The 21,438-nt window shown below is 40.9% G+C and overlaps 1 protein-coding gene across 1 annotated transcript in view; it reads left to right on the plus strand.

Annotated features, from left to right (window-relative positions):
* The window catches only part of PSD (pleckstrin and Sec7 domain containing), a 371,343-nt gene that overhangs the window by 50,819 nt on the left and 299,086 nt on the right, over window positions 1-21,438 (plus strand). The window contains exon 2 of the mRNA XM_040362362.1: window positions 20,385-21,434. Coding sequence (XP_040218296.1) covers window positions 20,493-21,434 — 942 coding nt within the window. The 5' untranslated portion in view covers window positions 20,385-20,492. The remainder of the gene's footprint in view (window positions 1-20,384; window positions 21,435-21,438) is intronic.

Below are 21,438 nucleotides of genomic sequence, written 5' to 3' on the forward strand. Positions count from 1 at the left end.
GACCTATGTATTATGGTAGTTTATTCCAGAATGGGCCTTTCTTTTTACAAGGTCTGTGTTTATAATTGTCTACTGAAGACTAATTTACAGAGATTAAAACCCCGATAGAGCTGGCAGGAATGAACACTGAAAATGCGGTGTCCAATTGTAATTTTTACATTTCAGTATTTTTTCTCATGTGGAATTAATGTAAAAGCGTTTTAAAAAAGCAGTTTATCCATACCTAAGCCATTCATATTTATGCTGTGTATAACAGAAGGACAAATGCAGGTGAAATGGTCATTTTACAGACCAAGAAAGTGTTGATCTCTAAAAAGAGTGGCCCAGCCTAAAGTATATAGTACTGCATATCCCTTCACAATGCTCAGCCAAAATTTGGACAGCAGTCAGCTGTGCAGACATGATAAAGTATTTGTTTCTGTTCAAACATTGCAACATAGGTTTATCTGAACTGTGAAATCTGCAGCCATTAGCTTTTTTTTTTATATAGTATATCCTGAATACACACTTTTGAGGATTTAGGACGCAGACGGGAAGTAAAACGCAGAATTACTTGGAACAGAAACACAACAGAAGCCCGGAAAGATGTTCCCAAAAAGAATTGTTGTCCTCAGCAATAATTAATAGGGCTTTAGGATTGCCACTTAAAGAGGAACTCGGCTAAGCACTTTTTGAATCAAAATAAGCAGCATATTCTGCACACAAATTCTAATTTTTGTTGGAAATAGGAGTGGCCCAATAAGTACAAGCAGAACATTAAAGGAAATTGGAGATATATAAATAACAGACTGCCATTACTAACCTCCTTTATTGAAAATGCAGATTTCCTGGCATGTAGTTCCTCTGGTTTCAATCATTTGTGTCACTGACCTGGAATATACAGGCCGTATTCTGACTTCACATGCTGCATGGCTGTTCCACGTCAGTGACTTTAAATAAACCTCACAAATGTAGACAATTCATAATGAGCATATGGAAAAAAAATATTATCTGTAATAATTTTCAAGGAATTCATTTAAATATATACCATATACAAGGTTATTTTATTAAAAATCTTGACATTTCCTTTCCTGTACAGCCTGACAAGCCTCTTCCTATTGGTTACACTAATGATGGGTAGACCTATTAACTTACAAAGGCAGTGGGGGGTCAGCTTTACAGGGAAAAAAAGGGGTATATAATTACGGCTGTCTAAATCTCTGGGTCTACTTTTTACCATTTTCAATAAAGGTGATATCTGTTTATGCATTCTTATCATATGTTCAGTTTAAATTGCCTTGGTTTGCAGCAGATTTGCTTTAAAGCATTAAGCAAAGTCAATTGTTTAGGCCTGGTTCACACTGGTGCGAAATGCACTCCGACTTTGAGAGCACAAGTCGCATGACATGTAAAAATCAATGGTTCCCTATGAGAGCCATCTTAAAGCGTTTTGTTACCCTGAAAAAAAAATGATCCTGTTCCTTTAACCACTTCAATACAGGGCACTTATACCCCCTTCCTGCCCAGACCAATTTTCAGCGTTCAACCCTTTCACACTTTGAATGACAATTACTCGGTCATGCAACACTGTACCCAAACAAAATGTTTATAATTTTTTTTTCACACAAATAAAAGCCTTCTTTTGGTGGTATTTAATCACCACTGTTTTTTTTTATTATTATTATTATTTGTTATACAAATATAGAGTGAAAATTAAAACAAACATTTTTTTTTTTTTTTAGTTTCTATGATAAAATTTTGAAAATAAGTAATTTTTGTTCATAAATTTGGGCTAACATTTATACTGCTACATATCTTTGGTAAAGATGTGTGTATATTAGTTGGTCTATGTGAAATATTTCAGAGTCTACATGCTATGGTGCAAATCATTAAAAATTAATCACACCTGATGTACTGTCGGACAATCTCATTTCTTGAGGCCCTGAAATGTCAGGACAGTACAAATACCCCCCAAATGACCCCTTTTTGGAAAGTAGACAGTTCAATGTATTTAGTAAGAGGTTTAGTGAGTTTTTTGAAGATTCGCAATTCTTGGAAAAAAAATTAAGAAATTATAAAAAAAAAAATCCATCAAATTGTTATAACACGTTATTTATAATTATACCCCAAAATACATTATGCTACTCTTGGGTGTGGCGATACCACATGTGTGAGACTTTTTTCACAGCCTGGCCACACACAGAGGCCCAACTCTCAGGGAGCACCATCAGGCGTTCTAGGAGCATAAATTACACATCTAATTTCATTCCTACCTATCACACTTTTGAAGGTCCTGGAGAACCAGGACAGTGGAATTACCCACAGAATTACCCCATGTAATTGTTTTCCATACGTTTTTGGAAAATGTGAAAAGAAAATTAACGTATATTCTATGAGGCATGGGCTGGTGACAGGTACTTGGGTACTCTGGTGGGCTGGTGACAGGTACTCGGGCACTCTAATATGCTGGTGATAGGTACTGGGGTACTCTGATGTGCTAGCAACAGGTACTCTGATGGGCTAGCAGCAGGTACTCTGGGGCTGGCGACAGGTACTCTGGGGCTGGCGCCAGGTACTCTGATGGACTGGTGACAGGTACTCTGATAGGCTGGCGACAGGTACTCTGATGGGCTGGCGACAGGTACTCTGATGGGCTGGCAACAGGTACTCTGATGGGCTGGCAACAGGTACTCTGATGGGCTGGCGACAGGTACTCTGATGGGCTGGCGACAGGTACTCTGATGGGCTGGCAACAGGTACTCTGGGACTGGCGACAGGTACTCTGATGCTGGCGACAGGTACTCTGATGCTGGCGACAGGCCCTCTTTATTTGTGGAGCATTCGGGGCACATCACTGTACTGCAGCACATTTTTCTTCCGGGTTCCAGCCTGAAAACGGCACTACAGCCTTTTGTTGACATTTGTGTCCGGCTGTGATTTTAAAGTTTTTTTTTTTTAATTTTTGCTGTGACTATAGAACTCCAATTTTCAAGAAACATACTTACCTAGGTGGATGCAGCATTGGTCCGATGCTGCATCTGTCCATGCTGGCTCTAAGTCTGAGAACCGAGCAATCAAAGAATGCCAATCGATTGGTTCTCAGTGCGCCATGAGCAGAGAGCTGGTGACTGTCATTCACTGCCTCTCTGCTCTGCTTGACATAGCCTTGGAGATCGTACCTGGAACCCTGCTGAGTGGAAAATTCAGGGGCGGCCTATAATAATATATATTTAATGTCCTTGAGCCCCGGACTCTGTGTTAGGTGCTCTCGTAGACATTTTTGGTGTAACACTGTAGCACCTGATGGAAGCCTGTCCTTAAAGAGAAAAAAAACAACATGGTCACAGGAATTGGTTAAACATCTGTGGGCTTATTGAAACTAAAGCCTAGTACACATATTATTGGCCGGTTCAATAAAAACTGGCCTGTGTATATGGCAGCCGGTCCGACAGAAGCCAACGGTCAAGTTCCGCTTCTATCGGAACGAGCAGGCTGGAAAACCAGCAGCAGACCTGCTCCTGATTAATGGCTGAGAGCACTGATCAAAATGTTCTGTCAGAGGGGTGGTCTCCCTGTCAGAACACATAGAACAGCAGGGATATCGCTGTACTAACATCGGATTGTTAGTACATTGGCTCTGACCGGAGCTGTCTTTTTTTCGTTCATTCCACTGGGTTGAATGAAAGGAAACTAGTGGGGTGTACCAGGCTTAAGAAACAATACCACACTTAGGCCCCTTTCACACTGAGGAGTATTTCAGGTGTTTTAGCACATAAATAACGCCTGAAATACTCCTGCCCCAGCAATTCCGTTTGCGGTATACCATATAATTCACATAATGTTGGGAATGGGATGAAAGATGTGGAGTCTACAAATTTTTACATGCACAGGATATCCCTAGAAGCCCATTCCTTAAAAGATTTGGGAGAGACCCATGCAGGATAAAATGCCGGATTTTTATAGAATGATAACAATAGATTGTGAGAAGATTGTAGTTGTTTTTTTATTTTGAATCTATCCCAAAGGGAAAGTAGATGTTTAATAATCGGGTTTCGTATATCTCTCTGCGCACTTTGGGGGAGACCCACAGCACATTGGATAGTGGAATGGGATCGCATTCAATTGCTTCTATTGATACCCAGAGTGGTGTTTCCTGTTGTGCATGATATTTAGCGAGTGTTGCTATTTATGCAGCTCTGTAGTAATGCGCAAAGTTGGGATACCCAAGTCCACCCTTTACTTTGGGGAGGTATAACGTTTGTGTTTTTATTCTCGGTTTGGAAGAAGCCCAGACAAAAGATGAAACTCTTTAGTACTATCCTCAGGTAATATACAGGTAATGGGATGGGTAGCACTCTAAAGAGATCTAAAAGTTTTGGTAATATCGTCATTTTGACTGCATTGATTCTTCCAAACCATGATAATGGGAGATGGGTCCATGAATGCATTAAATTCGATATATATTTTAGAATTGCGAGATAATTATATGAGAATAAATCTGATATGGATGCAGTAAGATGTATCCCTAAGTAAGGGATGCATTTTTCTGGCCATGCAAATGGGAGACCTATATTGGCCAAACTCAGTTCTATGTTTGAAAGAGATATATTCAGCGCCAAACATTTTTTTGGATTAATTACCAAGCCTGAAAATTTTGTAAAATGATTAAGGATTGGAATGAGATTAGGGCATGACACTTGAGGGGATGAGAGAAATAGGAGGATATCGTCAGTAAATAGGCATATTTTGTGTTGGTGGCCTCCTAATTCTATACCTGTAATAGTAAGGTCAGATCTGATCTTTTGCGCAAGTGGTTCAATAAGGAGGGCAAATAATAGTGGGGATAGTGGGCATCCCTGTCGTGTGCCTCTTTCTATGCTAAAAGGATCTGACTTATACCCTGCATATTTGACATATGCTTTTGGATTATTGTAAAGTTCCATGATCCGTTTTGTGAAATTAGGGCCAAAACCCCATTTGAAATGGAGTCGAATGCTTGTTTGATGTCTAAAGAGAGAAAACACGCTGGAATTCCTCGCTTCTTTGCTATGTGCGCTAATAGGCTCGCCCTTTGTATATTGTCGCGTCGGCATAAAACCAACTTGGTCGTCAGCGTTCCAATGATTTTATTAAAGCGTTTTACTAATATTTTGGCTAGTATTTTGATGTCTGTATGCAGCATGGAAATAGGACGATAATTTGCACTAAGGGTGTCATCCGAATGTGGTTTAGGGATCATACATATTATGGCCAACAATGATTCTTGCCTAAAGGTTTTTTGTTTTAGTAAGTCATTAAATGCTTCTGCAATCCTTGGGGAGATAAGGTCATTGAAAGTTTTGTAATATCGGGCTGAGAATCCATGAGGTCCTGGTCACTTATTTAATTTGAGTTCTTTAATGGCAGCTGCTACATCGTCTTGTGTGATTAGTTTTTCTAGTTGTGTTTTTTGAGTTTCATTCATTTGTGGTAATTGGATTTGTGCGAAGGAGGAGTCTGCTTCTGTGACATTAAATGTATTAGCCTCTGAATAAAGTGTTTTTAGGTGGGAACTGAACTTCTGTACTATTTTAAGTGGGTTACTAGTAATAATGTTGTTTGCTATTTTAAGTTTGATAGGTTTACAGGACTTATTAATAGAGTTCAATGCTCTTGCTAAATATGTGCCAGGTTTATTAGAGTTCTTATAGATTGTATGTTTAGTTTTATTTAATGCTTTGTCTGCTGAATCAGTAAGGAATAGATCATACGCTAAACACGCTTTGTCGAGACAATTTTTGGCGGTGGGAGTATGATTATTTTGGAAGGCCATGAATGATAAGTTAAATTCCGTTACTAGTTTTCTTGCCATTTGTTTGCGTTCTCTTTTAAGGATCCCTAATTGTTGTTGGAATGTTCCTCTTAATACTGGTTTGTGCGCTTCCCAAAGCGTGAGTGGTGATATTTCTGGACTCGTATTATGCTTTAAATACTCTTTAAGGCCTCGTACACACGATCAGTCAAAACCAATGAAAACGGACTGAAGGACCGTTTCATCGGTCCAAACCGATCGTGTGTGGGCCCCATCGGTCAGTTATCCTTCGGTCATTTAAAATTTGACCGATGGACACCTAACCGATGGGTCAAAACCGATCGTTAGTATGCATCGGTCAAAAGGCTGCGCATGCTCAGAATCAAGTTGACGCATGCTTGGAAGCATTGAACTTCGTTTTTTTCAGCACGTCGTGTGTTTTACGTCACCACGTTCTGACACAATTGCTTTTTTTTTTTAATTCAAGTATTCTTTATTCATTTTTTACCATACAAAAGGATAAAAACATTTTACATAGTATATGTCCTTAAACATTACTCCTATATATTACAACCTATATTGCTCCTTATACCTTTGACCCTACCCCCCCCTTCTTATTTGCATCCCGTATACACACTTATACTTCTAAGATTCGCTTTACTCTTAACACTTTTTGCATGGGTTGCGTATTATCTCTGGGGAGCTCCTATCCCACACTCTATTTACCTCTTTATTCCATGCTTGGCTTGCCCCGTTGGCCCACCTTGGTTCCCCTCCCCCCTTATGGTGGACAACCCATTCTACTCAACCAGGGCTCCCAAATTTATTAAAGTTGCCTTGTCTAGTTAGGGTTACTTTTTATTTCCATACTGTGGCATTTATCACATTTTCCCATTCTACTGATGTAGGCGCGTTCTCTGACTGCCACTTTTGTGCAATCAGTTTTCTAGCTTGGAACAGGCACCTTATAGCTGCTACCCTGCTGCCTCTTTGCTCAAATCTCCCCTCTATGCATCCCAATAGACACACCAATGCCTCCAACTCCAAGTCCATCCCAAAGGTGGTATTTATGATCTCTATTACTTTGCCCCAGTACTTGTGTAATTTCGGGCACCTCCACATCATATGTATAAGGTCGCCAGTGTTTTGGCTTTTGGGGCATTTGTCATCTACCTTCCTGCCGAACTTATATAACCTCTTTGGCATGTAGTAGACTCTATAGAATAGAAATAAGTGGGAGACTTTCTGCGACGGGGCCAGTGACACCAAATTCCCTGCTGTGAGGATCTGTTCCCATTGTTCAGTTGTAATTTGGCCTACATCCTCCTCCCACCTCTGTTTATTTTTTTTTCAGTCTTTCTCCCCCTGGAAACCCTTCACTAATCTTTGCATAGAGGTCTGAAATAATTCCCTTTGAGCTCACAGATTTAATTAAACGTTGAAGCTGGGGGATTTTTTGCGCTCTTACCAGGCCCATCTTAAATTGCGCCTGGAGGGCATGCCTAACCTGCAGGTAGGTATAGAACAGGGAATTTGGTAAGGCATATTCTTCCTTAATGCTGCAAAAGGTTTCAATGTCACATCTGAATAATTGATCCAATCTGGTTATACCCAGCCTTTCCCATTCTTTCAATTTTCCCATCTTTACAATCTCCTGTAGGTTTTTATTGACACAATCGTTTTTTTTAACCGATGGTGTGTAGGCACATCAGACCATCAGTCAGCTTCATCGGTTAACCGATGAAACGGTCCTTCAGTCCGTTTTCATCGGTTATGACCGATTGTGTGTACGCGGCCTCAGGGCTTGCTATATTACTAAGCAATAAGTAGGATGCTTAAGCAATATATCTGGGAGATACCAAATTGGATCATGGTTTTTGGGTATAGCAGACGCAACCGTGGTGCATTGTGGTCAGACCACGGGATGGGTATGCCAGTAGAATTGAATATTTATTGTACCATACCAATTGTTAAAAATATGTGATCGATGCGACTGAATGATGTGGGTTAGAGAAATAGGTATAATTACATTTCGTTGGATTAGATTCTCTCCAGGAATCTGCTAAATTATATTTAGATAGGAGGTTTGAGAGAGACCATTTGGCTTGATATTTTGGAGGAGCATATGGGGTTTTGTCCAAAAATGGAAGGAGGACCTGATTGGAATCACCACATATAAAAAAAGAGCCCATTTTGTTAGTATTATTAATTTGAAAAAAATGTGACATAAAGGGTACTGGATTAAGGTTGGGTGCATAATAAGAGACCACTGTAACTGTGGTGTCCATGATAAAGCCCGTTAGAATAAGGTAACGACCCTCTGGGTCTTTGATTTCTGATTGCAGTACGAATGGTGTAGTTCGGTGAAATGCTATTAGGGTTCCCCTTTTCTTGGTAGTAGCAAATGCTGTATACACTTGTGGATAAAAGGTTGTGTTTGTGGTGAAGTGCGTTTCTTGCAAACAAACAATGTGTGCTTTCTTAGCCTGAAACAATCTAAATGCTTTTGTTCGTTTCTGAGGCACCTTTAGACCTTGTACATTAAGAGTTAATACATTTAATGGAGCCATGATAGCCTAATCATCAAGCTAATCTTACCATTGTTTGAGAAGTGGCTTTCCGGCCTAGCCCATGCAGACAAAGGAAAAAAAGAAGTAAAGGGGGATCCAAAATAAGCATCCTTAAAGCGGTGGTTCACCCTGAGTTTACACATTCTGTCTATGCCAATGCTAGGCATAGACAGTAACCAAACGATTTTTTATTTATTTTTTAAGTGCTCCTTACCCCTTTTTCGGAGCTGTTTCCGACCTGTCACTCAAAATCCCCCGCGGGGAATGGACGTGTAAGGTAATTCTCCCCCGTCCTGTCAATCAGCTTCAGAGACTCCTCCGGAGACGCGCTGTGCTCAAATCGCGCGAGATCTTGCCGGTCACGTGTGTACGCTGGCCGTTGCTTTGGCAACCGTGTAGTGTTGACGGCGACGCTCGCTGTCAACACTGCACATGCGCGGGATCGAGCGGTGAATGCTGGGAGGCCAGCATTCACCGTATCCCGGAAGAAGACCCTGTCGGCTTCACAGTGCCCACAGGAAAAATGGAAACGGCCATCGCCAGAAAATCTAATATATCCTTTTCGGTATATCAGCGCTTACGCCGGCTAAAGGAGTGGGACACCCTCGTAGTGCGGGAGTACAGGTAAGCCCTCATGATAATTGCAAAAAAAAATACGATATCCCGCGGAACCCCCGCTTTAAAAAGAAAATGAGACGATACAGATTATAGAATATCTGAATACATTTAAGAAAATAAAGTACTTGAGGTTTACCCGTGATAAGGGATAAAGTCCCCTATCAGGGGGAAAAGTGCACTCGTCCAATCCCCACATAACATTGCAGGGATCCGAGGAGAGCCTAGTGAGGCACATGTTTTTTTTACGTGCACTGGAGAGCCACTTACTAAATGAGATATGCGCACCCCTTAGGGTGCAACATTCCTAACTATCTATAACAAAACCGTGGATAATTTATATTTATTTTTTCCCAAACATGAAAGTGAAAATAATATTGAAATTTCCCCTATTGTAACACTATTGTGACTGCAATAGCCAGAATGTTTAACAAAAAATTTAACTTTTCCTCATCTTCGTTTAAGGTGTGTTGGTAACTATGTTTTCCTTGTAAACAAACAGCCTTAGAGCCGGTTCACACTGGGGCGACCCATTCTATGCAATAGAACCGTTCTAATAGTAGCGACGCAAGTCGCTCCGACTTAGAAAAAGGTTCTTGTACGACTTCCGGGGCTGCTCGGGGTGATTTGCATTGACTTCTATACAGAAGTCATTTTGCTAATCGCTTCTGAAGTCGTCTTCAGGACGATATGCAGAGTCGCCCCCGAAGTTGTGCCGCCGCAGTGTGATTTGTGAAACTGGCTAAAATAATGTAAGGGGTTTGTACATTACCCTGAATTTACACACAATTATTGGGTGATGAGATAAGATAATAATTTAACTCTGTGTGTTAGTTCCTTTTACCTGTAATTTTAAATGAGTTTAACTGAATCATTCTATTACTTAGAATATACGATCAGTTCATCAGGTATCTCATAAAAAAATATTTAAAATAAGAATAAAAAAATAAAAATAAAAAATTGAAGAATGGAAATTAAGTGCAATACTTTTTTCCTTTTGGGAAAACAAGTCAGTACTTGAATTGTATTTTCCTTTCCCAAAAAGTGTTGCTAAAGCAAAAAGAAAATTGAGGAAACTTTAGTGGAGGTCAGTCAGTCCATTGTATCTTCTTTGATAATGGGTACCATTATTCATCCCAGGTTGAGGTAAATTGTTGTGGGAAGAAGCAGATGCTGATCTTCTGCATGAGGGGGTTGCTGTGGCTGCTCCTTCAATTAGCTTGAGGTCTAGTAAGGCTTGTTGAAGTTGGTCAGGTGTTCTGCAAGTAATTTTGGTTCCTTGGTAGGTGAAGCGCAGGGAAAAGGGGAATCCCCATTTATATTTAATCTTATGGTGTTGGAGTTCCAATAAGAGAGGTTTCATTGCCCGCCTCTTGGATATAGTTAGCTGGGAGATATCTGCAAATATCTGATAGTTATATCCTTGGAAGAGTAAATTGTTCTTTTCTCTGGCTGCTTCCAAAATCTGCTCCTTTGTTCTATAATAATGGAACTTGGCAATGATGTCCCTAGGTGGACCCTCTGTATTTTTGGGCATAAGTGCCCTGTGGACTCTGTCCATTTCCATTCGTTCCACTACAATTCCTGGCAGTAATTCCTGACATAAGGCTAACATGGTGGCTTGGAGGTCTAAGACTGATTCAGGAATACCTCTAAATCTCAAATTGGACCTTCTGGCGCGATTTTCATAATCCTCCAACCTATTTTGTAGTGTTATATTTTCCTCTTTAAGTGAGTCCAGTTCAGTCAGACATTCTTGGGTGAAGACTTCAATTTCTTCTACTTTCATTTCCAGTGTTTCTGTGCGGTTCCCCAGTTCTCTAATCTCCTTTGTGAGGTAAGAGGTGATCTGTTCTGAGGTGAGTTTTAAAGCTTTATGTAGCATTTTCTCAAATTGCTTTAATAAACCTGATGGGACAGCTGTGTCTTGAAGTGCTGCTTGAGAAATGTCATTATCATTTTCGCTGTCAGAGTCTGAATCTCCCAGGGAGATGGTGGGTTTCATCTGCTTTGCCATACTCTTTTTCTCTTTCCCTGAGGAGAATACAGCTGAGGGGGCTGGCGCCTTTTTTGCTGTACTTTTAGTCTGCTGACTGCCGCTATTGGGGTTCGTTTTTGTCTTGTTTCGGGCACCCCCAGCACCATTTTCCTCATAAAAGGTCCCCCTCACCTCTCAGGCAAATGTGTCCACGAATTGTATCGCTTTGGGTTGACGGGCGTCCTGAGATATGCGGCTTTTCTCCCTGACAGCGGAGCTCTAACCCGACATGCCCGTCGCGCTAGCCTCCGCGCATGTACCTCGAAGTTCTTTGATTTCTATGAGTGCTTGGTTAAAGCTTGTAGGAGGAGTTTTCACACTGCACTGGCTGTCCTATCAGGATCCAGGACCCCCGACCCTCATTCTGCACAGTGCTGATTGGCCCTGTGCTGATCACATGCACTCTCCCAAAACTCTAGCAATATACACCAAACTGAGCATGTGTGCAGCCTGACTCCAGTAATTCTGTCTTATCGGGCATGTTTTGGAATCAGTGGAAGAAAAGGAGGATTTGTGCATACAGGATTTTAGGGGGCGATGCAGATGATGGATGATGGAACATCTGCAAAATGCAAAATGTGTCACCTTTACTACCACTTTACCACCAATATAAAGCATTCAAAAGATGATACAAAATGTATTTGTGTACATTGTTGCATGACCAAGTAATTGTCAGTCAAAATATCACAGTGCTGAAAACTGGAAAATGGCCTGGACAGGAAGGGAGTTTTACATGCCAGTTTTCAAGTGGTTAAGCTCTGGAGTAATGCCAGAAGACTGACTCTTCACATACCAAGTCATCAAACAGATAAGGTACATTTTCCTTCATTTTCAGTTTATTGTGCAGAAGCAACTTCAGCCAGAGGGAAATCAGAAAAGGACACTGGAGGACAGGGAATTAATGCATGCTTTTAACCTCTTTGTTTTCTGTTGTCTAACAAACTTGGCTGAAAATGTTTCCATAAACTAAGACATAGTTGCTGAAATTTCCTCCCTGGATAAGAGGGAGGGAGGAGTCATCACTCAAGGGGTTAAGGAGGACTCTGAAGAGTGTTGGTACTCAAGCATGGGACAGTGGTCTGGGCTATGAGTGTCAGGTCTAGATGGCACAGCGCAAGCCCCCAAGACTGTTAGTAGATCGTGGGCAGGGCCCACAGGACCACTGCCCTTGTGCTTATGAAGCGCGATACTAAACTTTCAAGCGAGGTACTCACAAGAACAATGCAGGAGTAGGAAGTGTTACTGCCATGTGTCACCCTGTCTGCAGTGATGCTGGTCTTGCGTTCTCCTCAAAGGGCGCAAAGGCCATTGATCCATACTTTGGCTGCAAGGTGCTTCTGCCATCAATTGTTCAGGTCTACCATCTCCTCTTGTTTTTTTCCTTTGGCCCTGTTGCTGCTGCTCACCCCTTAAATTATTGCTTAGGGGCATACCATGGTCTAAGAATCAATTCCTTGTACTACAATTAGGATAAATAGAATTTTGATGTACCTCTAAAATTCCTTATCTTGGAGTACAGTTTAGTGATCTAAAAAGAGCCTCACAGAGTGGGCAGGGTTATATTATGGGACACTGAGAGCCAGCCCTAGTAAAACTTTTGTCAATATCCAATCACAAAAGATAGTAGCATTTAATTCTTGGTCTGACGGTCCTTCACCTCTGTTCTTCTGATCCATTTCTACTATTGCTACAAAATGGAGGCAGACTAGGTGTGGGAGGAATTATATTAAGCTGTCTTTGCCGGGGTTTTTTGACAGTCCTGAAGGCAGCTGCATGGCACAATCTTCCAGAATACTTCATCCTGCGTTGGCCAAGTTGGCCATACATTGATTGACATTTGGACAATTCAGCAGGGTCTGGCTGAACTTTAATAAGTGTGTGCCTGTTCCCACTTGACAGTAGTCAATCATTTGGTCAACTTTTGTCGAAGGGACATGTTGGAAATTTTTCTTTGATCAGTATTATTGTCCGGACAAGGTGGATTGAGAAATCCTTCCTTTTTAATTTTTTTTCAGCTTGCTGGCTGAATGACCAAAACAAATGTGTATGATCAGCCTAAGACTTCATGCACACAGGTGTATTAAAATACTCCTATGTACGCTGGATCTTCCTGCCAGACAAACCAAGTGTAAAAACTTTGTATTGATGTGTATTGCATTTATGCGTGTTTATAGGCTAATGGCATGTAGAAGCGTATGAGCGTAAATTCATTCTAGTGGCTAGAATATATAAATATTTTTGCCTGTAGAATTTACACACATACAGGCCTGTTTGTGCCAGTGGCATAAAAAAAATGAAAAATACCTTAAAAGGCATTGGTTTTTTTTGCCCATGTGTATGAAGCCTAAGAAAAAAAGGGTTTTAGAGTAAGTTAAAATTCCTGTTTTTTTTTACTTTTTCCTTTAATTTATTCAGGCCTAATGTGGCCATCTACTTTGCAAACTGTATAGATTGCTAACGATGAATTATGTCTTTCACGTCACAATAAACAGAACAGACATAGGGTGATATAGGAAAAGTAGCCATATTTTGGAACTACAAACTGTGCTGTAACCACAGTAGAGTTGGGTAAACACTTTTTGCAGAACTTGGTTTCGTGACCTGAATTTAACAGTACTTGTCAAGTTTAGTTTTGATTTACCCAGGAGCTAAACTTCCAGAGCAAATGCATGTAGCTTGTCTTATTTGCAGAAAGGTTTCTGTATATAAACTCTTAAAATAGGAAGGCTCCCACATACTATACAGTTAAATGAATGGTTCTTCCAAATAATAATGAAATAAGCTCCAAGTATAGGTTTGTCTAGGTATAGGTTTGTCCATAGCAATCAAACTCAACAGGAAATGTTTATAACTTGTGCAGGATGGAAACTGACCAATTGGCATACACTGAGTCATGTTGTTTTTCACAATGGATTTTTTTTTTCTGAAGTGTATGTAATTTATAATGCACAGTTTGGTATTTTCACTCTTTTTCAAGGTCAATAAGTAGCATAGTTTAGTAAAAAAAAAAAAAAAAGCCTCCATCAAGTTGAGCCTAAAAAAAGAAAAGTATAATGCAAACATTTATAATTTCTGATGTTATGTTTACTCATTCCAGAATGCAATGATTTACAAATCCCATAAACCTGTATTTTATTCACAATAGAAAATAGAACGCATATCAAATGTTTAAACTGGTTTTATGAGATTTGCAGATCGTTGAATTGGGGTTATACTTTTCCATCTTTTTGTTTGCCTAGCTCAACTTTTTTGAGACATATTGCTGCCATCAATTTTAAAATTCCCTAAAATTGTTCTTAAAATGGTATTTTATTTGCAATTGAAAAAATAAAACCTATTGAATGTTTAAACTGAGAAACTGTGCAATTTAAGAAAAAGTTTAGCACCCTGACTTTTCTACCTTTAAAGGGGTTGTAATGGTACATGTTTTTTCACCTTATTGCATTCTATGCATTAAGGTGAAAAAACATCTGACGATTAGCGGCCCCCCAGCCGCCTGTTTTATTTACCTGAGCCCTGGAAAGTCCCACATTGCTAACGCGCTCGATCGTTGCCTGGGCTTCTCTGCTTTTCTCGGCTCTTCTTGGCTCTTCACTGGATAGATTAATAGCAGCACCAGCCATTGGCTCCCGCTACTGTCAATCAAATCCAATGATGCAGTGCGTTGGGGGGCGGGGCCGAGTCGTACACTTGGCGGCTATGGTCGTCGACTGTATCACACAGGAGAGAGCCAGCAAGGTAACCCCCTTTGGGAGAGAGCTTCCCAGAGGGGGATAGCTCTTGCTATCAAAGCTTTAGTACCACTTTAAGCCATGCTGTTGTCATAGATGCAGTATGCAGTTTAGCATTGTCCTGCTGAAATTTGCAAGGCCTTCCCTAAAAAAGACATTGTCTGTTTGGGAACATATTTTGCTCTAATACTTGGATATATCTTTAAACATTATTGATGTGCAAGCTGCCCATTCCATACTCGCTAATACACCTATATACCATCAGAGACACAGGCTTTTTAACTGAGTGCTGATAACAAGCTGCAAGGTCCCTCTCCTCTTTAGTATGGAGTACGCAGTGCCCATGGTTGCCAAAAAGAATATCATATTTTGATTCGCCTAGCCACAGAATAGTTTTCCACTTTGCAACAGACCATTTTAGACGAGTTTTGGCACAGAGAAGACAGCAGCGTTTCCGAATCTTGTTCAGATATGGCTTCTTTACATGATAAAGCTTTACCTTGCATTTGTTGATGGCACAGCAAACTTTGTTCACAAACAGTTATTTCTGAAAGTATTCCTGAGCCCATGCAGTGATGTCTATCACAGAATCATGCCTATTTTTAATGCACTACTGTCTGAGGGCATCCAGTCATGCATTGTCCCTTGCACATCTTTCTAATCTTTTGATGATATTATGTACTGTAGATGATGATATATTTAAAGTCTTTGCAATTTTACTTTGAGGAACATTGGGCCAAATCTTCAAAAGAGATACGCAGGCGGAACTGCTGTTCAGCCTGCGTATCTCTGTGCCTAACTTTGGAAACGATCCTCAAAAGGATTTTTCCAAAGTTAGGCAGAAGATCTGACATCTGTAAGACACTTACACTGTCAGATCTTAGGATGCAGTACTGCATCCGCCGCTGGGGGCATTTCTCATTGAAATGCCGCTTTGCGTATGCAAATGAGGACTTAAGCAGATCCACAAAGCTTTTAAGCATTGTGGTTTCTGCGTAATTTCCGATTTGCTTGCGCAAAATTAGGGCTGGTTTTACAATGTGGAAAGTTAGTCCACCATGTAAAACCAGACCTTTTTTTCGATTGCCGCGTTTTTTTTTTAAATTTGAATTTTTTTCCCCGCGCGTATTTTTTTTTTACCCGTCGCAACTTTATTGTCACGTCGCAATCCACAAAGCCTGGCGTAAATTACGTTCACGCGCTGCACGTCGGGAGAATTACGTCACACGCATGCGCAGTACGGCCGGCGCGGGAGCGCGCCTCATTTAAATTGTAATCGCCCCCCGGAGAGGAGGACCGCCTTGCGACGGAGGCACTTAAGTTACACGGCGTGTTATTTCTAGGTAAGTGCTTTGAAGATCGGGCACTTAGGTAGAAATTTAACGCCTGTGTAACTTAACTGCTGAAAGTTAAGTTAGGCAGCTTTTTTGGGAATTTGGCCCATTATTCTGAAATTGTTTGACAACTTTTAGACGCAGATTTTCACAGATTGGTGAATCTCTGCCCACATTTTCTTCTGAGACACCCTGACTCTCCCTGATGCTTTTTTTTTATTACTTATCATGTTACTGACCTGTTGCCAATTAACCTAATTAGTTGCAAAATGTTTTTCCAGCTTGTCCTATTTAGTACCACTTACAAACCCTAAAATTTACATAAAAAGAGAATGCAATGATTTGCAAATCACAAAAAACTCATATGTTATTCACACAAAAAAAAAAAAAAATAGAAAACATATCAAAATAAAATATTGGTTTATGAGAACAACAAATCATTGCATTATGTCTGTATGTAGATTTTACACCACTTCCCAACTTTTTTGGAACTGGGGTTGAATTTTGATAACCACTAAATGTAGTTTGCTATAAACACTACACCATGATGATTTTACTTTGTCCAGGACTTTTCTTTAAGGGGTTTATCTATATTAAGAAATGTACTTTGCAAATGTCTTAGCTGCAAGAGTCACAAGTGAAACCTGCAATGATTGTAATATGTGTAAGTTTATATTTGTTGCATTTCGCTGGGCAAGTGTAACTTTCCCTAACAATCCTAAGAGCAACATTCTACCAGAAAAGTTGAAGAACATTTGAGCTTTAGAGGAAACAATATCTATCAGGAAGACCTCTACAGAGTGTATGGAGATTCCTGTGCGAACAGCGATTGAATGAATAATTGGCAGAACAATTCTCCAGCTGCAGTGGGAAGTGAAATATTTAGCAGTGATAATATTCCTGCTGCTGCTAAATGGGACAGCTTCCTGCTTAGAGCTTTTGTTTGTTGGGGAGCTGGCACCTGTCTGCATCCTAACAACAAGTGGCTCATCCCTGTCCACTATATATTTAATTGTCAGCTAGGGCTTCCCGACCAACAGGTGAATGTGAACAAAGGGCTGGGGATAGTGAAAAAAAATGATACCAGACCAGACCGCTATCAAAGAATGTAGTCTGGCTGGCCAGAAAAGGGAGAAAGATAAACAATACCCTCCCCCCACCTGAACCATGCCAGGCATGGTACATTCTCATGCCCTCAGCATGAGCATGTACCTTGTCAGGGGGGACCTCCCTGGCAAAGCACCTTGACAAAAATCTTCTGCACTCGGGAGCCCAGTCACTAAGTGGCACAACCAGAGCCTTCCAGTGAAATAGGGGATGACTATAGTCTTGCTGTTCTCCTCAGAACACTGGTTATTCTTCAGGCTAAAACCAAAAAGAAAAGAAGGGCGCACCGACCTTGTGCATTATCAATGGCAAGGTTTTATTAATAAAATGTACAGATAAAATGACTACTCACAAACAAGCTTAAAATCTGGCTTAACAGCCTTCCAATAGTGGAAATTGATGTCTCAAAATAGCTGCGACCTGGACCAGATGACTGGGGGAAGCAGACGGCATAAATCACGGCTTACGCTTTACGAGGGCGGACCCTCTTCCTCAGAGCCACAGTGATAGTATCACTGTCTTTTCTTTTTTTGTTAAAGCAACTTGACACCATGTTGATGAGGTTAAGGGCCTCTTCCCCACAACCCTGGCCTGGTGGTTGTGGGGGTCTGTGGGTAGTAGGCTTTAAGTATAAAGGGGTCCACAAGTTATCGCCTCCCCCCTATGTAAATGATTAAGGGTTGAACAATACCCCTACTCACTCACAAAAACCAATGAACACTCATAGTTTTTGAGAGTCCTTTAAAAAAAGACCACACACACACACACACAATGTAAATCCACTGTCAGCGATGCAGATCCATATCAATCATGATGAAAGATGGCCCCTGGCCAGCTTAAAAGTAATAAAATGTGCACACTTCCAATCCTTTTTGCGTCATGTGTGCCAAATGACTTCTACAAGTTGCTGCCGCCACAGTGTAAACAAAGGGGCTGAGTGTTCCGGGGTCACATGATTGGCCAAATATGGTGATGACTGTGTTTGGTCATATACTGGAACAAAGGAAATGTGGGGCAACAGGATTTTCTTTGTTTTTTTTTATTGCATTTTAGTGTAAATGTGAGATCTGAGGTGTTTTTGACCCCAGATCTCACATTTAAGAGGACCTGTCATGTTTTTGTTATATATATATTACAAGGGATGTTTACATTTTTTTTTTAAAGGACAGTGTAAAAATAAAAAGTAAAATAAGAAAAAATAAATTTCAAGCACCCCATCCCGCTAGGTACATTTGTGAGGCCATGCACTGATATGGATGAGGAGGCCATGCTCGCAGTCTCCGCTCTAATTCATCCCAAAGGTGTTCTATCGTGTTGAGATCAGAGTTTAGGGTGGAGGAACTTGACTGGCCTGCATAGAGTGCTGACCTCAACCCAATAGAACACCTTTGGGATGAATTTGAGTGGGGACTGGGAGCCAGGCCTTCTCTTCGCCTGACCTCACAAATGCGCTTCTGGAAGAATGCTCAAACATTCCCATAGATACACTCCTAAACCTTGTGGACAGCCTTCCCAGAACAATTGAAGCTGTTATAGCTGCAAAGGGTGGCCCAACTCAATATTGAACTCTGTGGACTAAGACTGGAATGTCATTAAAGTTAATGTGCGTGTACGGGCAGGCGCCCCAATACTTTGGTAATATAGTTTGTGATTTTGCATTTCTGTGATTCATCACAGCACATGCCGATCTCCAGATCCTGGCCAGTGATTGACCACCGGCAACTGACGATCAGCTCTGAGCTTCACAGAACACAGCTCTGTGAGTGTAAACAGCACAGACAGTCACCAGAAGCCAGTAAAATCAGCACACAGTACACATATAAACACTTGTTGGGAACATGTTTAACCCCTTGATCGCCCTAGATGTTAACCCCTCCCTGCCCAGTGTCATTAGTACAGTGACGGTGCATATTTTTAGTGATGTCGGTAGCAGTTCCCACAAAGTGTCAGATTGCCCGCCGTCCCGCTATATGTCACTGATCACCGCCATTACTAGTATAAAAAATAAATAGATAAAAAAAGATATCCCTTAGTTTGTATAAGCTATAACTTTCCCACAAACCAATCAATATAGACTTATTGTTTTTTTTACCAAAGACATGTAGCAGAATAGAAATTTGTTTTTGTTTTTTTTTTAATTATGGGATATGCTTTATAGCAGAAAGTAAAAAATATTGCGTTTTGTTTTTTTCAAAAATTGTTGGCCTTTTTTCTGTTATATAATAAAAAAAAATATAAAACCCAGAGGAGATCAAATACCACCAAAAGAAAGCTCTATTTGTGTGAAAAAAATATATACATTTCGCTTGAGTACAGTGATGCAATGTGCAGTGCTGCATAGCAAAAATGGTACTACTGCTAGAACCTTGAAGAATGATGCACACTCCAAAAGGTTAATCCTGAAAAAAGGATCATAGTTGGTACTAAATTGTTTTTATTGCAAATGCGCCAATATGGCTACAATCACCTCTTAGGCCGGGTTCACACTTGTCCAACAAATGCTCCGGCATTGGGAGCTCATGTCGCATGACGTGTGAAAATCAATGTTTACCTATGAGAGCTGCCTTAACTGGTCCTACACAAGTCGGTCCGACTTTGAAAATGCTCCCTGTACTACTCTGGTCCGACATTGATCCTACTTCAGCCTTGTCCTTACCATCCGACTTTTGACATCCAACATGGGGATTACAGCAGCAGTAAAGGGAATTTATCTCACTCTGGGATTGTTTTGATTGGTCAAAGAACAAGTCTATCACAAAGTCGGATCAAAGTAGTGAGTAACTTATATAGCGCAACACATGTGAACTGAATCGCCTCTGGGCGCTTGGTATTCATTCCCTGGGCCCTCAGAAGAGATGGGTTTTGATCTTTCTCCTGAAGGCCAAGTGGTTCTCCTCCAACCGTATGCTGATATCCTGTTCATGAAAGTCGGATGGATGTAGGACCGATGTCGCAGAGCAAAGTAGGATGAAAGTCGTACTGCTGTCGTGTAGTATAGTGTGAACCCAGACTCGGGATCGAATGTTTGGGTATGTTACATTTGCCCAGTGAAAGGCAACAAATAGAAACTGACATTGCACACATATTCCAACATTATTGGCATTATTCATGTCCTTTATGCAAATGCTGAGACATTCACAAAGCTATTTTTTATACATAGAGCCCTAAGTGTTTAACAACTAAAGAGAGATGGCTAATCATGTTTAATTTTCTTTCCAGAATGCAACAAAGATGCGAAGATCTACATGTGAATGTACATTTTATGAACCTTTCAGTTTACGCTTTAGTCAGTTAAATGAATGCAACTGATCTGCTATAACGTGGAACATGGCTCAGACAAGTGGAGTTGTGCGCTTCCTCCCTGAAGGAGATTGCATACTTTCATCTCCAAGAGTTCTCAGAGAAGTGGAAGGAAAACCATGGCTGCAGTCCTTCAATTCTGGGGTAGCTTTCAGTCCTCAACGCTGTTTCACTCCAGACCTCAACTCTCGCAGAATTCAAGTACTGAGAAAGAGCCTTACACCAGAAGCCAGACGAGCTCATCTAGGAATGTATAATAGCACAGGGTCATTGGTTTGCAATGTTTCAGATCTGGTACATAAGTCTGGAAGGGTTACAGCACCCTGCAGCCCATTGAGAAGCAATCCATTATACTCTCCAGGTAGCAGGAGACCATTCGTGCTTCCTCAGACTGTGGGACAAAGTTCCATTGTAACGTTTACATTTGTTAAGAAATCAAGCGTACAGACATTAAATGGGATACAGGCAGAGCCTGACTCCAGTCCAAATGTGCTACAGGAAGGCAAACCCCATGGTGTTGAATGCTCTGCTTGCACTGCCACCGAACCAGAAGCATGCCTTGGAGAAAACGTGGAGACGTCAGATGCTCATAAAAATTGTGATAAAATTGGATTGCCACAGCTTACATCTTCTCCCCAAGGGAGTAGAGCGCAGCTGGTGTCTGATAGTCCTCAAATATGCCGGAGGCTATTAGACAATGAATCGGGCAGAGGGAGTCCCAGCTCTGTCAGTGTGTCAGACTGTCATCTGAGCCTTCATAGTGATTCTCCAAATAAACATGTTAATACAAGGAGTCTTACACCAAACATTACATCATCTTCAGATAAACCCTTGAGTCCTTCTCAAAGTCCCTTGCTCAAACGGTTTGCAGGAGATTCTAATTTCTGCAAAGATGAGCTTACATCGTCAACTCCAGAAGGACATAATGAACTGCCAAGAAGCCCAGGAAGACTAGAACTTGGCCAGCAGGTAC

The sequence above is a fragment of the Rana temporaria genome, chromosome 8, assembly GCF_905171775.1.
Source record: "Rana temporaria chromosome 8, aRanTem1.1, whole genome shotgun sequence".
Classification (NCBI taxonomy): domain Eukaryota; kingdom Metazoa; phylum Chordata; class Amphibia; order Anura; family Ranidae; genus Rana; species Rana temporaria.